Source organism: Protobothrops mucrosquamatus, unplaced genomic scaffold (assembly GCF_001527695.2).
Source record: "Protobothrops mucrosquamatus isolate PMUCROS unplaced genomic scaffold, P.Mucros_1.0 scaffold598, whole genome shotgun sequence".
Lineage (NCBI taxonomy): Eukaryota > Metazoa > Chordata > Lepidosauria > Squamata > Viperidae > Protobothrops > Protobothrops mucrosquamatus.
Window position 1 is genome coordinate 240,271 of NW_015386897.1, and position 16,751 is coordinate 257,021.

General features: G+C 41.6%; 1 protein-coding gene across 2 annotated transcripts in view; it reads right to left on the minus strand.

Annotated features, from left to right (window-relative positions):
* The window catches only part of LOC107288848 (cullin-1), a 96,380-nt gene that overhangs the window by 21,210 nt on the left and 58,419 nt on the right, over positions 1 to 16,751 (minus strand). For both annotated transcript variants that reach the window (XM_015817505.1, XM_015817504.1), the window contains 4 exons: positions 10,943 to 11,050; positions 10,757 to 10,863; positions 9,666 to 9,714; positions 9,136 to 9,267 (listed from right to left, as the gene is read on the minus strand). In XM_015817505.1, coding sequence (XP_015672991.1) covers positions 9,136 to 9,267; positions 9,666 to 9,714; positions 10,757 to 10,863; positions 10,943 to 11,050 — 396 coding nt within the window. The remainder of the gene's footprint in view (positions 1 to 9,135; positions 9,268 to 9,665; positions 9,715 to 10,756; positions 10,864 to 10,942; positions 11,051 to 16,751) is intronic.

The window sequence follows — 16,751 nt, forward strand, 5'->3', positions numbered from 1 at the left end:
TGTAAACTTTATTAAGGGTTTAAATGATTTTTTATAGGGCTAGATTGATGAAATGTTAGAATATACTTTTTAGAAATTGAAATGCACTTATATTATTACTATAAATATGATAATCATGTTTTAATAGAGAGGAAGAGTTACTGGTGATACCTGCTGAATTGGCATAGACTTTGGTGTATTTGAATTACTTAAATGTATACTTTTTTTTATTAATGTGGAGGAGATGGATTGTTTATAAATAGAGTTTGTGGAGTTAGAGATATTAATATTTGTTTACCTATATTTGAATATTAGCCTGGAACTTGGTTTGGGAAGTCCGGGGGGGTGGGATATAATATAATATTGTGTAATACTTGTGATGTTTTTTTTTTTGGAAAATAATAAAAATTTTATATTGAAGAATATTGATTCTCTCTCTTCTATCAGACTGATTTCCTGGAAAAAAAAGAAAAACCCCCAGAAGTAAAAATCCTCCGAAAGTGGGGGAGTGTCTTTGTTCCACTCTCCTGTAAACAGAAGCAGTGAGTTAAGTTTACGGAAGGAAAAATACAGAAAATTGAAAGATGGATTGGTGCTGACTTGTAGTGATGGATGAAAATACTGCCCTAAATATACAGCCCAGAAAGAAAAGCCTGTTGTGACCTTCAGGGCTTTGATTAAATAAAGAGCAGCTGTAACAAAAGAAAAGAAAACATTGTGGACTATCTACAAAGTGAGAACTATAAAACTTAGAAAAAATTGACCTTCCTGGATTATAAATATTTTTTAAATTGTGACTTTAAAGTGATTGGCAGAGAAAGGATTTTTGGTCATTATGGAGCATCAAAGATCTGCAGAAAGAACGTATCAAGAAAAAATAAACACTTACCAGGAGGAAATGTATGTTCTGTTACAACAAATGCAAATGATATTAATTTCAAACCAGGAGGAAATTAAAAATGAATTTGAAAATTTAAATGAATCCATTTTCAATTTAACATCACAACAATTAAATGATCAGAAAACAAAAAGAGAGAGAGAAATCATGTAAAGCAGACAACTAAATATAAACTAGTGGAGACTCAAGTGGAGATGGACGTACAAGAAACATTGAACATGGAAAAGGTAACTAGTACTCTAATACCACAAAGTAAATTTGAGGATAAGGAAATAGATTTGCCAAATGGATTGCTGAGCTGTTGGAAGTACCACAAGAAATGGGGAGACAAGGGGTGATGAGAGAAATCTTCAATGAATATGAAGGGGCAAAATCTTTTTACAAAGACATGATGTTTGATTTGCCTACTATATCCACAACATTTACAAGATTATGGAAAGACTCTTTGATTCAACGGAATATATTGATTAGGAAAGATGCTTGGCAAAAGAAGAGGGCTAAAGTGAGAATTGAGGAATTAGATGATGGGGTGTATGAGAGGGAATATTTAAAAATTAAACACTTGTTTGAATATGGTTGAAGAAATAGAAAGATTTTAGTTTAAGAGGGATGAACTCTCCAAGTAAGACAGTATTTTTTTTTCTCTTTTTTATTTTGTTTTTTGATATGAGAAATACAAAAATGTTTGGGATGATCAATATAAAGGAAATGTTTTAGATATTTAAATGTAATTGATTTTAAGAAAATTCCAATGGATAACTAAAAAGGAAAAAAAATGTTTGGAATAGAGTAAAAGGGGCGTTGGTCTTACCTGAAGCCTTTTCTCAGTATGACGATGGAGAATCCACCAATGGGTTAATTTCGTCTTCTGCCCGTAGACTAGTCGTCCAATTTTGCTCCGCCTCTCCTCCTGGGACCTCCCTTTCCCAGTCTCAACGAGGCGAAAGCTGTTTGGCTATGTTTTCTTGTGTTGACTCCATCCTCTCCCCTCACAGGACCTGACTGGCCTCAAGGGTGGGAGTGGATTCTCCATCGTCATACTGAGAAAAGGCGTTCAGATAAGACCAACGCCCCTTCTCCAGTATGACGAGTGGAGAATCCACCAATGGGACATACCAAAGCCTCACTGTCCTTGTAGGTGGGATGCAATCTGGGCCTGTGTCCCACTCTCTGATACTATGCACTGGAGTACCCTCCTGCCAAAGGAGGCCTCCGCAGATGCGAATCTGTCTAATTTGTACTGTCTTATAAAAGGGGAAGGTGATATCCACGTCGCCACTCTACATATTTCTTCAATCGAAGCTTGAGTTGCCCATGCTGCTGAGGTTGCAGCATTGCGCGTGGAATGTGCAGTGATTCATCTGGGGACCGTCAAGGACTGTCCCCTGTATGCCTCCGCTATACATCTTCTAATCCATCTACCGATTGTGGATGCCGTGACTCTCCGACCTCTTGTGTGAGAATGGAAGGAGACAAAAAGTGCTTCCGATTTACGGAAGGGCGCCGTTTGCTTGATGTACTGTTTTAAAACTCTGTGAACGTCTAAGGTGTGCCACTTGCGTTCCAGTTCATGGGATGGTTCGGGGCAAAAGTTTGGTAGTACCACCTTCTGTGCTCTGTGGAATAAGGAATTGACCTTTGGTACGAAGGAGGGGTCCAAACGTAACACCACCCTGTCCGTGTGAAAGGTACAAAGGTCCTCCCTCCCTGAGAGGGCTGCTAGTTCTGAGATGTGTCTTGCTGAGGTAACAGCGACTAAGAAGGCGACCTTAAGGGTTAGGTACTGTAGGTCACAGGTCCTGACAGGCTCAAATGGAGGTAAGGTTATGGCCTGTAGGACCTTGGGTAGATCCCAGGAGGGGTATCTGTGTACCACAGGTGGCCTACTGTTAGATGTGCCCTTTACAAAGGATCGCACCACTGGGTGTCTGGCTAGAGTTTCGGAATAGCCGTAGGTAAGAATGGTTGATAGGGCAGCCACCTGTCTACGAAGTGTATTGGGTGCTAACCCCCTATCCAGACCTTCCACTAGGTAGTCCAAGATATCTGGGATAGAGATGTTGCATGGGTCTAGTTGTTGCCTGTTGCACCAACCACAATAATTTTTCCAAGTGGAATCATAGATCCTGTTAGTTGTAGGCCTTCTAGAGGCCTGGAGAGTCCTAATGACTCTTTGTGAGAAGTTGTCTCTCTCTAGGAGGCTCCGCTCAAGCGCCAGGCGGTCAATTGGAGCCACTGTGGGTCTGGATGTAGCAGGGACCGCTGGTTGAGGGAAATTTGGTCATGTGGAATCCTCCACGGTGGAGATGTAGATAAGTTTACGAGATCGGCAAACCACGGCCGTCTTGGCCAGTGTGGTGCAATGAATATCACCTCCGCCTGTTCCTGCAATATCTTCCTGATGGTTGCTTGTATCAGAGGAAGAGGTGGGAATGCATACAGCAGTCCTTTCGGCCAGTGATCTTGGAGTGCATCCGCTCTCTCTGCTCCTGGTGTTGGAAAATGAGAGAAGAACCTCGGAAGCTGAGTATTCTTTGGACTGGCAAACAGGTCCAACACTGGATGGCCGAATCTCTCTGCTGCCTCTCTGAAGAGAGCAGGGTGCAGGCTCCACTCTGAGTGGTCTATTGTTGTCCTGCTCAGGAAGTCTGCCTGGCGATTGGCTTCTCCTGAGATGTGCTCGGCCTTGATGGAGATTAGGTTGTTCTCTGCCCAGGTTCCCAGCGCTTGTGCTTCGTTCATGAGGGCCCTGGATAGCGTGCCTCGTCGGTTGACATGCGCTTTGGCTGCCACGTTGTCCGTGAGTATGAGCACATGTCGATGCGCCACTGCACTGCGAAAATGACGGAGGGCCAGATGTATGGCTCTGAGTTCTAGCCAGTTTATGTTGTGTGTTAGGTCTTTCTTTGACCATTGACCCTGTGCTAGCTGTGATTGCAGGTGCACTCCCCAGCCGAATAGGCTGGCATCCATTGTAAAGATGACTCGGTTGACTTCCCTGAACAAGTGTCACTTCCCCATCGCTGGGGAGGACAACCACTGGAGCGACCTCAGGACCTTTGGTGGCACCCTCACTCTTCGGTTTGAGGAGCCTATCCCCACTCTTTGAAACGGAAGTAGGAACCACTGGAGCTCTCTGGAGTGTAGCCTTGCCCAAGATACGATTGCGAGGCATGACACCATCTTTCCTAGCAGTTGTGAGAGTGTAGCCAGCGTTGAGGATTGCTTCCTTTGGATGAGCTTGACCAGGGTTCGAATGCTGCATTGACGGTCCTGAGAAAGATGGACCGTGCATTTTTGTGTGTCTATGACCGCTCCCAGATGAAGAAGACGGTTTGAGGGAACGGTCTGACTCTTCTGAAAATTTACTGAGAACCCGTGGTCTTCAAGGGTTTTCAGAGCCAGTGCCAGGTCTGACTGTGCTGTCTGGACCGATGAGGATTGGATGAGAATGTCGTCCAGATAGCATTGGATGCGCACCGGAATTGTTCTCAAATGCGCGGCGATTGCCAATACCTTTGTGAAGACCCTGGGAGCTGAAGAAAGTCCAAAAGGTAGGGCCCTGTATTGGAAGTGTTGACCCGTGTGGTAGAACCTGAGGACTCTCCGGTGGTCTGGAAGTATGGGAATGTGAAGGTAGGCCTCCATCAGATCTATGGACGTCAGGAGGTCCCCCTTCCTGATGCTTGCTAATATTGAGTGAAGGGTCTGCATTTTGAATTTTTTGTACTCCAGGTGTCTGTTCAGACTCTTTAGGTCTAGTATCGCTCTCCACCCCCCTGAATTCTTTGGGACTATGAATAGGATGTAATAGAATCCATGTCCCCACTGATCTCTTTTTACCGGTTCTATAGCCTGAATGTCCAGGAGGTGTTGGATGGCCTCCTTGGTGAGGTTCTTCTTGATCAGATCTTTTGGAGATGTGCAAGGAATGAACCGGTTCGGGGGTGTTGAGAGGAGTTCTAGAAATAGGCCGAATCTCATGGTATTTAGGACCCAGAGGTCCGTGGTGGTGGCTTGCCATTTGTGAGCAAAAAGGGCTAGCCGGCCACCAATGGGGGAGCCCCACTGGCCATCACTTGGATCTGCGATAGGGACGCCCCCCAGCTCCTCGAAAGGGCCGCCTTGCTTGGGCCTGTTGTCTGAACCTGTCCCTGTTATTGTTTCTCTCACCTTGACAGTCAGATCTGGGCTGATAGGGACGGGAAAAGGCCCCCTGATCCATGCCTGCATCAGGTCAGAAGGACGGTCTGCGGGAATAGGAGGGAGCTCTCCTCTCCATCCTCTTTGTCAAGTGGGCCAGGATCTTGCGTTTGTCCTTATTTTCAATTAGATAAGGGTCAAGCGCCTCACCAAAGAGCCGCCTGCCCTTATAGGGTGCCGCCGCTAAACGCCACTTAGCCTTCATGTCCGCTCTCCAATGCTTGAGCCACAGCAATCTGCGCGCATCAGTGTTGTACACTATTGCTCTGGCCAAGAAATTGGTTGCATGTAAGGAGGAATCCGACATGAGCTCCGCTGCTGCCACTAACCTTCTTAAATTCTGGTGAGCTTTCTCCTCCACTGGTGGAATACTCGACTGGAGTTGGCGCAGCCAAAGAAGAGATGTCCTGGCAAAAAAGGATGTAGTAATGCCTGCCTTAATTGCCCACACCAAGGCCTGATGTGCTCTGCGGAAGATGAGGTCCATCTTCTTGTCTTCTGATTTCAGGGTCTCCGCTGCATCCCCGGCTATCGGGGGTGGAGAAAAGAAGGTTGCAATGGGATCATCTATTGTTGGCACTTCTATTATCTCTGATAGTGCCGGATCTATGTTGAACATTTTCTTGTTTGCCCCCCCCCCATTGGGAGGAAGGAACCCGGTGCCCCCATGTTGTTCTGAACAGAATCAAAGAAGAGAGGTGGACAGGGGACAAAGTGTTGGGTATAGGTGGGCTGTGAAAACACTTCGTTGTTTGTGACCTTACTAGTTGAGGGATTGGTGGAGGTTCCTTTCTGCGGAATCGGGGGCCTCTCGATATTTGCTGTGCCACTGGCCTTATGTAGCAGCGTCTTGAATAAGGACAGATTAAACAGGCCTACAAACGGAGGAGGATCTGGAGATACATCCTCTTCATCGGACAGTCTATGATCCGTCAGTTCATGGTCCTCCACAGGAGACCTCCTGCCTCTGGAGGACCTGGAGGAGGAAATAGAGTCTTGGTACACAGAGGCCTCCTCTTGAGAAAGGCGGGAGCCGTCCCTAGAGGCCACAGACCTTGTTCTGGAACAATGGTGTCTTGAGGAGGCCATGGCCTGTGCGACAGCCTGAGAGATCAGGGATTGAAGGTGCTCTGAAGACATTGCTCCATGATTATCTGAGCGATGGGTGCCTGCTTCTGAACCCAGATCTCCAGGCCCCTCGCTTAGGGGAGAGCCGTTCCCGTTCTGTATTGGCCTCTGTTTCCAGAGGTTCCTGGCTGGGCTTCCTTGTGCCAAAAATTTCCTCCTCCCTGTAATTGGGTGGCTCTAATTCATCTTCAGTGGAGTTTTGCCTCCTTTCGGCTTGGGAGAATTGTCTCTCTAGAGCCTGGTGACGTCGCTTAGCCTCCCTATCCGCTGCTTTGGAAGGCCTTTTGGCCGATATTGCCTTGGCCTTGATCTTCCCAGCCACCTCCTGCTTAGATGATCTCTCTTTTACTAGCAGGGGGGCTGATGGTGGCAGGTTCCTGCACTGTTTGAACTGTGCTGGTATCTGCCATTCTTAACTGGAATAATTTTCAATTTCGGTCTGGTTCAGGGTAATTGTGAGCTAATCTATGTCTTGTGCTCTTCTATTACTACTATTATTATTAATATTATTATTAATATTATTTTATTTTTATATTATTATTATTATTATTATTATTATTATTATTATTATTATTATTATTATTATTATTATTATTATTATTATTATTATTATTATTATTATTTTATTCCTATGTGGCTAGGAAGAAGGACTGAGCTTGGGTGAGTTGAGGTTGTTATTGTCTGAACCCAAGTTCTCTCGTGTCTCCCTCGGCTGTATTTCCTGGAGACTAACCCCAAAAAACAACTGCGCTTGTATTCAGTGGAATACAGTCAGCCTGAGTTGCAAGGAAGGCACGGAGTTGCAGGGAAACTCTGGGGGGGAGCTGAGGAGTTTAAAAAGTCCTCCGCTGACCAGCTAATCCCCGGCTTCAGGCAATGGAAATAACAGGAGCCTTTGAGGTCTTTAGTTGATTTAGGGTAAGAGCCCTGGAGAGCTGTGATATTCCTCTGCAGCTCACCAGCCCCCTATTGTTCCCACGTGGCTCACAGGCTTCCCTCTGATCTGCAGGACGGTTGAATTGCCCGCTGATCAGCTGCTAATGTATTCCAAATTTGCTTTGGCTATCCTAGCTAGCCCTGTGGGAGGATTGGTTTGGGGGGGGAGGAGATTGTCTCTCCCTTTGTTCAGGATCACGCTTGGTGACCGGAAAATGGCGTCCGGTTCCTTGTTTGTCCGGCGATCGGCTGGGCTCAGGCCAACCTCGTGGTTGAGCTGCAATCCGGCAGCAGAAGGGGCTCAAACGAACAGCCGTTCATTCTTTGCAGTTCCTCCCCCCCCCCACGGATTGACCAAAATATCAGAAATATACAACCTTAAAGAAGAATCACTTCAGGAGTCAAGAACTCAGTCTAATCGGGCTCAAGACTAGTCGAGATTGGGAAAGGGAGGTCCCAGGAGGAGAGGCGGAGCAAAATTGGACGACTAGTCTACGGGCAGAAGACGAAATTAACCCATTGGTGGATTCTCCACTCGTCATACTGGAGAAAGACTAGATGATTGGATTAATTAAATGGAACATTTAAAGATTAAAAACATAGGTTTAATTATGGGTAAAAAGAACAGAAAAAAATGGAAATAAGTGTATACTAGTTCAAGTGGGATATGTATTTTAAGTAGTATATTATTTTCTTATTTTTCTCTCTCTCTTTTTCTTTTTCTCTCGTCTTTTCTTTTATGTCTTTTTCTTACTTACTTTTTAAGACATGAAAATAGATTTAAATACTTTAAGGTAATTAACTCTGGGAAAATTTTAACCGATAAGAATGTTTTGAACATTGTAGAGAAAATAAATTTAAATAACAATTGTAAACAGGATTCATGACGAGGCAACCAAGATGATCTGATAGAAAAGAAGCATGATATTGATGTGATTATTATTGGTAGAAATTTAAGAAAAATCTTTATATTCAATTGTTATCTATAAAATTAATAAGAATTGTATTAATTTAAGGCTGCAAAGAGAATACTATTGGAAGAGAAAATCAAGCAAAGCTATAATGTGGACTTTGGAATACAGAAACTGACTGTTAGTGATTACTTTGTAAACCCAGACAACATGCTTTTTACCAAATATTAAGGTGTTTATGTTAAAAAATCAATAAAATATATTTTTAAAAATAAAATAAAATAATAGATTTATGGAAAAATTACAACCAAAGCTCCATAAAAATAATTATTTTAAATCACCCGTTCACTTGTGGCAATTTAAAAGCTTACTAAAAATAAAAAAAAAGTTTATCAAATGGTTGTTGTTTACTCTGTCTTTCATAAGCAAGTAAACATATGCACTTTTAAATTCTGTGTAGAATCAATGCTCAAAAATGTTTTAAAGCAGCAAAGTTTTGCTTTAAGAGGTTTTTGAGAACTAATGATAGTTACAAACTGATCTAAATAGATTAATATTCATATTTCATATACAGCTGTTTTGAATAAACTTCACCTATAAAAAACAAAACAAAACCCGATTCTCAAATTTTGGTGTAATCATTTAATTACATGATTTCATGTGAACAAATAACTATTTCTGTAAAGTTCAAAACTGTCCAGCTTAAAAATCTGAATATTATCAAGATAAAAAATTATTTACCTTAGGAATGCTTGAAAATAAATGTTTATTATGGGCAATTTCTTGGACTGGGAGATAGATTAAACATGAAATAATAATAATAATAATAATAATAATAATAATAATAATAATAATAATAATAATAATAATAATAATAATAATAATAATAATAATAATAATAATAATAAATAATAATAATAATAGAAAATCATTTAAAATATAATATTTATTTAGTTACCAGATTTCTTCAGATATTTTCAGTCAGTACATACATATTTATATAGTTTATGAGTATCAGTATACAGTGAGGTTCTGACAAATATGAGCAATAAAAGAAACATAAACAAAAGGGAAACACACCTTCAGTTTGGAGATCATACTTGCTTCAGCATCATCGCTAGCACTGTTCTGATGTACCAGCCTCTTTGCCAGCATTTTGGCATAGAATTTTTGAAATACATCTTTATCTTCAATATATTTGAAGACCACCATCTAGAAGAAGCATTGATTTTTGGTATTTATTTTTAGAACAAGACTTTTATAGCGAACTTCATATTTATCTAAGCAAAAGATAATTATTTTTATATATTTTATAAAATATTTTATATATTTTGTTTAACACAAAAATAACTATATATTTGAAATAACTATATATTTTTAAGCAATCTAAAAACATACTTCCTGCTTCAAATAATTATCAACTGAGAGTAATGTGGATTTCCAACAATATTTCCAGTAATAACTATTACATAAAAATACAGTAATTGCTTTAATTATAGAAACAAGGGTATATAGCAAGTTATTCTCCTTTAGTCCTCCTCCAATTATCATTGTGAATCAATTTCCAAAAATATGCATAATTATGCATACATAATTATACATAAACTTACCACTTGATTAAGTGTATCTTCAAGTTCAGCTTCCTCTGGATTCTTTGAGCTGCGGTCAAAAAGGCATTAATATTGTTATAATCCAGCAACATTATTTCAAATATATATAGCATTATTTTATAAGAGCAGTTTTTTCCAGAACCTGTGGTCACCAACAAAAAGTTTTCTTATTTGATTTAAAACCAGAAAAAAGTCATTGCACTCCTTTGATTCTTAGTAAATTGCGCTCAAATAAAAAAATATAAAAGTATTCTAGTTTGCCAGTTTTAGGGAATGGTTCAGATGCTGGCTAGAAATCAGGAGACTGTGGGTTCTAGTGTCTCCTTAAGAATGAAAGCTGGCTGGATGACTTGAGGCCTGTCACTCTCTTTAGACCAACTCACCTTATAGGGTTGGTGTTATGGGGAAAACAGGAGCAGAAAGGAGTATTATGTATGGTTGCTGCCCTGAGTTATTTGTAAAGTAATATATTAAGCCAGGATAAAAAATTAATAAATAAACAAATAAAACAATTTTACAATGGCTTATCTCCACATAACAGAAAATTACATTCCACTGATTTATCTATTTATAGATTTACTTTTTTTCATTTAAAAAATAATTCCTAAATAGAATACAACTCAAGACAATAAGAATACTATCATACTAAACATAGACGTATAATACAACAAATCCCTGGTTGAAGAAGCTTTCAGTTTTTGATAACTGAAAGCTAACAGCTGCCACTAATCTAGATAGGAATTCCTAGTTCTCAGTATTTGTTCTGAAGTGAAACATCCTATTTAATTTACTGCATGGAGAATCCCTGGCAAATGTGTATGACTGGGCAAGTAAACAAAGAACATAATACATAATGATTCAGGTTCTGTACTATATAACATATTACTAACAGAAGGAAACTGAACTTGGCTAAAGAATATGATGGCAGGTAATGCAACTAAAATCTAGTCTGCAAAATTTTACAACAGTTGTAGCTTCCAGGACAACTTAAAAAACAACAACCCATAGGCACTAATGTTTAAAGTGAGATATCAATGAAATGGGGAATAATCTAGGAAATCAGAAGATACAACTTCCTCCAAAATAGGTACCTTTTCTTTAGCAGAGAATCACAATACCGTGCCAACAACTCTGGAGATTTACTAGATGATTGTGCCATTTTTGTTACTGCATTATTATTTATGAAGCGACCACAAGCCTGTGAAATATACAAGTGAAATGTTCAGAAATTTCCAAAATCAATCACTTTCTAATTATAAATATAGTACTTATATTACCTTGTCTAGAGCTGCAACAAAGCCAGCATCATTGTTGAAAGCCGACATGACTAGTGCATTGTACTTCTTATGAACGTCCAACACTGTTTGCACATACATTTTTGGATCCTAAAAAATTAAAAGAAAGCAGTGGCAAACTCAATTTCTTTCAACTGCATGCTTTGGAGAAATCTTTTCATATCCATCTATTTAAATTGATTTGCAAGGAAAGTTTGATTACATTTAACATTTTACCTAATCATATATCTTCTACTGAAACAGTACCAGTGTATTTCTTTTAACAAAAAGCTTCTGATTATAGTACCAAGGTAACCTGTTCTTAACGGATAATAACATATGCCCCCTCAACAAAATCTTACCCAGACATTTTATTATATCAAAAAAATGAAATCAGTTTGTCCATTTCTAATAATTCATTTCAGCAGTTCTCAAATTGTGGTCTCAAATTCCTGAAACTCTGAGGTTCCACAAAGTCAAATATTTATTTTAAAATTTCTCTGTTTTAATTTCCAAAATAGTAATACAGATAGATACAATCCACATAAACCACTTTGAGGTCTTTAATCCCTTTTAAGCAAGTAAAGGGGTCCTGGGACTGCAATGTTTGAGAATCACTGATTATAGGAAAAACACAGAATATGTGTATTCGTACTTGTTTATACAAGTTACAGTGAGGGAAAAAATTATTTGATCCCCTGCTGATTTTGTACATTTGCCCACTGACAAAGAAATGATCAGTCTATAATTTTAATGGTAGATTTATTTTAACAGTGAGAGACAGAATAACAACAAAAAATCCAGAAAAATGCATTTCAAAAAAGTTATAAATTGATTTGCATTTTATTGAGTGAAATAAGTATAATCACAGCTTGTTACCTGTATAAAGGACACCTGTCCACAGAATCAAACAAACAAACAAACTCTCCACTATGGCCAAGACCAAAGAGCTGTCCAAGGATGTCAGGGACAAGATTGTAGACCTACACAAGGCTGGAATGGGCTACAAGACTATCGCCAAACAGCTTGTTGAGAAGGTAACAATAGTTGCTGTAATTATTTGCAAATGGAAGAAACACAAAATAACTGTCAATCTCCCTTGGTCTGGGGCTCCATGCAAGATCTCACCTTGTGGAGTTTCAATGATCATGAAAACAGTGAGGAATCAGCCCAGAACTACACGGGACGATCTTGTCAATGATCTCAAGGCAGCTGGGACAATAGTCACCAAGAAAACAATTGGTAACACACTACACCATGAAGGACTGAAATCCTGCAACACCTGCAAGGTCCCCCTGCTAAAGAAAACACATGTACAGGCCTATCTGAAGTTTACCAGTGAACATCTGGATAATTCAGAGGAGCGCTGGGTGAAAGTGTTGTGGTCAGATGAGACCAAAATCAAGCTCTTTGGCATCAACCCAACTCACTGTGTTTGGAGGAGGAGGAATGCTGCCTATGACCCCAAGAACACCATCCCCACCATCAAATATAGAAGTGGAAACATTATATTTTGGAGGTGTTTTTCTGCTAAGGGAACAGGAGAACTTCACCACATCAAAGGGACGATGAACGGGGCCATGTACTGTCAAATCTTGGGTGAGAACCTCCTTCCCTCAGCCAGGGCATTGAAAATGGATCGTAGATGGGTATTCCAGCATGACAATGGCCCAAAACACATGGCCAAGGCAAGAAAGGAGCGGCTCAAGAAGAAGCACATTAAGGTCCTGGAATGGCCTAGTCCAGGGCTTTTCAACCTTTTCACCCATTGTACCACTTTTAGGATATGGCAACATCCGAGTACCACCAGTCGCCTAGCAAAGTGTCAAAAACTTGATGACCCCCCCAAAAAAGGAAAAAAGTGATAAAGTAATAAAGTACAGGTAGTCCTCGACTTACAACAGTTCGCTTAGTGACTGTTTGAAGTTACAATGGCACTGAAAAAAGTGCCCAAGCCACAGCCGAGCAAGACACGTGCCTGCCCACCGGGCGGCGCTCTTCCTCCTTTCTGAGGTTTCCATTGTTGTGAGCATTTCTGTTGAGGATTGGCAGCGGGGTGGGGTGGGGGGTATTTGGTTTTTATTCCTCCTGTCTGCTGGGTGGTTGCAGCAGGTTTTGGTCACTTCACATGACCCGGGGACACTGTGACCGTCATAAATATGAATCAGTTGCCAAGCATCTGAATGTAAATCACAAGACCTTGGAGATGCTGCAACATTCCAGCTGATCGGCGCTTCTTCTAGGCTCAGCAGAGGCACCAGGATCAGCGCCAAGCTCCGGTTGGAGCCTGGTGTTTCCGCTGAGCCCTGACAGCCCTGCAGCTCCAGCCATCTTTCACTCAAGCTTGTGCGGTGCTGCCACCGGTTCAGCTCATTCTCCTCCCCCGCTACCACTTTTCTAGGATGGTCGCGTACCACCTGCCAGGTGCCAATGTACCACAGGTGGTACCCGTACCACTGGTTGAAAAGCCCTGGCCTAGTCAGTCTCCAGACCTTACTCCCATAGAAAATCTATGGAGGGAGCTGAAGGTTCAACCTGCCAAACATCAGCCTCGAAACCTTAATGACTTGGAGAGGATCTGCAAAGAGGAGTGGGACAAAATCCCTCCTGAGATGTGTGCAAACCTGATGGCCAACTACAAAAAACGTCTGACCTCTGTGATTGCCAGCAAGGGTTTTGCCACCAAGTACTAGGTCATGTTTTGCGAAGGGATCAAATACTTATTTCACTCATTAAAATGCAAATCAATTTATAACTCTTTTGAAATGCGTTTTTCTGGATTTTTTGTTACTATTTTGTCCCTCACCGTTAAAATAAATCTATTATTAAAATTATAAACCGATCATTTCTTTGGCAGTGGGCAAACGTACAAAATCAGCAGGGGATCAAATAATTTTTCCCTCACTGTAGAAGGAATCATGTATACCAACCTTCACCCATTGTATTAATCCAACTTCAATCCGTAAGATGAATGTTTCCCCAGTTCACTAGGGTTGACACATTCAGTAAAGGAAAGTCTATTGTCTCACTGTATAACAATTCTGTTGTAAAACCATTTAATTAAGAAATTTTCCCCTATGATTTAATACTATTGGTATTTAATGACTGAAAAATTGTCAAAAAGGCATACAGGAATTCAATTGCTGAAAATGCAATTGTAAAGAGGGCACCTTTTGTAATCTCTGGTGGAGTTTTTATTGATTTATTTTGCGTTTTGTCAGAACTCTCAATTATTAATCCCTTATATTCTCTATGTTTAGCTGTTCCGGTGCTGCCATTCTCCTATGAGGGGAGGGGGGAGACCAGGGGGCTTTGTAGCGCATGTAGAATGCTTCCTGTATCTACTTTGATGTATTCTCTTCGGGGTGTGAAAGGAATGCCTCGGGGCCATCTGCCTTATCTCCATGCGGAGAAAGGAAACAGCGAAGACCTAACAACCTTGAGAGAGGCGCTGTTTTCCACAGCTTGATAACACCTATGGATTGGCCTGTTTGAACTGACTGAATGGACAGTGGGGTGGGGTTATGTTTTCGTGGGTTTTACCTATCACTTTGGGCAGGAAGCCCCCAGATCCTGCCTAGCTTTCCTGCTGTCTCTACCTGGCAATAAAAGTTTCTTTTGAAATAATGCAAGTTTCAAGAGTTCTGCTTTCTTGGTAGGGAAATGGAGACAGGTGCTTATATTAGGAAGGATCTGCAAAGTGGTCAACCTGGAGGACAATTCCTACCACGGGGACCGTGCAGAATATTATCTAATCACACCAGGGAGAAGAGGGAAAGCGAGTGCTTGGAGGACGCCCTCCTGAAAACTTGCCCGAGTAGCAGCGGCTCAGACTCCGCCAGCTTGTCCAATGAGGCAGACCCGTGAGAAACCGAGATGATCAATCGGAGTGGGAAAGGACAACTGGGACACGAAAGCCAGAAAAGTAGCCCTCAAGCATGGCAGCCATCAACCCGGGTGAAAGCATGAGATGGAGAGATTGCTCAATTTCAGTGAAGAGGGGGGCGAGAGGCTAGCGTGCTCCGACTGGTTTCTTAAGCAGCCATCGCCATGCTGGTGGAGGCATTCAAAAACCTCCAAGAAGAAGAGGCTGATCCCTGCAGTGGCTCAGTAGCCATGGGACAAGAAAAGGAAGAAGAGATCCGGGAGACCGAGCTCGTGAACCCCGGCCCTTCCAGGAGTACTTCAGAAGCTGCTGGAGTAGCAGCCGGGCCAGAAGGATTACTCATCCATCTGACTGCAAAATTCCAGTCCTAGGGGTAAAGTACAAAGGATCGCCCCAGCAGTTGGGTTTCTTCCTAGCCCACATCCTGAATTACATGCATGAAAATGGGCTAGACATCCCCAGGGATCGAGGGCGCATCAGGATTGTGACTCTGGCCCTGGAAAACGCAGCTGCTAGGTGGATGGTGTCCCTGCATGTTGATGCACCCGAGCTCCAGAATTTTAACCTCTTCATGGCCGCCCTAGCTGATCAGAAGGCCAGCTGAAGCTCCCCCTACAACCCATTATGGTGGAAGGGGAGCAACATTTTGAAATTAAAGAGATATTAGATTCCAGAAAACATCATTGGTCGACCCAATACTTGGTAGCATGGAAAAATCTCCCACCAGCCCAAAATGAGTGAGTACATAAGAAACATGTCAGAGCCCCTAGAATGCTGAAAAGGTTCCACACCTGTTATCCAGATAAGCCTGACGAATGTTGCTGTTTCAATTCTTTCCTTTTTTATTATTTTGTCTGTCTCCAAGTGGATCTCTCATTTTTCTAGGGGGGGGGGGCGGCATGTCAGAACCCTCAATTATTAATCCCTTATATTCTCTATGTTTAGCCTGTTCAGGTTTTGCCATTCTCCTATGGGGGAGGGGAGAGACCAGAGGGCTTTATAGTGCATGTAGAATGCTTCCTATATCTATTTTGATGTATTTTCTTTGGAGTGTGAAAGGAATGCCTCGGGGCCATCTGCCTTATCTCCGTGCGGAGAAAGGAAACAGCGAAGACCTAACAACCTTGAGAGAGGCGCTGTTTTCCACAGCTCGATGACACCTATGGATTGGCCTGTTTGAACCAACCGAATGGATAGTTGGGGAGGGGTTATGTTTTCGCGGGTTTTACTTATCACTTTGGGTGGGAAGCCCTCGGATCCTGCCTAACTTTCCTGCTGTCTGTACCTGGCAATAAAAGTTCCTTTTGAAATGATGCAAGTTTCAAGAGTTCTGCTTTCTTGGTTGGGAAGCGGAGGCAGGTCCTTACATGTTTATTATTTTTATAAATAACAAGGTGGCAAACATACTCCTTCCTCCTCTATTTTCCCCATAAAAACAACCCTGTGAGGTGAGCTGGACTGAGAGTAACTGGTTCAAAGTCACCCAGCTGCCTTTAATGCCTAAGGCGGAACTAGAACTCATACTCTTCTGCTCTTTAGTCTGGTGCTTTAATCACTAGACCAAACTGGATCTTAACTAATTTGTGCTAAAGCAAATAAATACTAGAACCAGATTTTCATTTTAACTCAGAAGACTCTTAAAATAAATATAGTTTTCCTTTTGGGTCTGAAGGGCAAAGAACTTGAAAGAAAATTTGAGGTTTTATGTTGTTCGTCCATCGATTTCAATGAAGACCTTGACATCTTGTGGATTGTGGGCCATCAACGGTGTGTCCGTAGATGGCTGATTAGACCGATGTTAGCACAGAATGTTCTGCCACATACTGAACAGAGAAATGTGGACACTGTTGCTTCAGCATTTGCAGCTCTGGCTTTACGGAGTGCTCGCTTCTCTTGTGCCAAGATTGTCCTCCTGTGTTCATATGT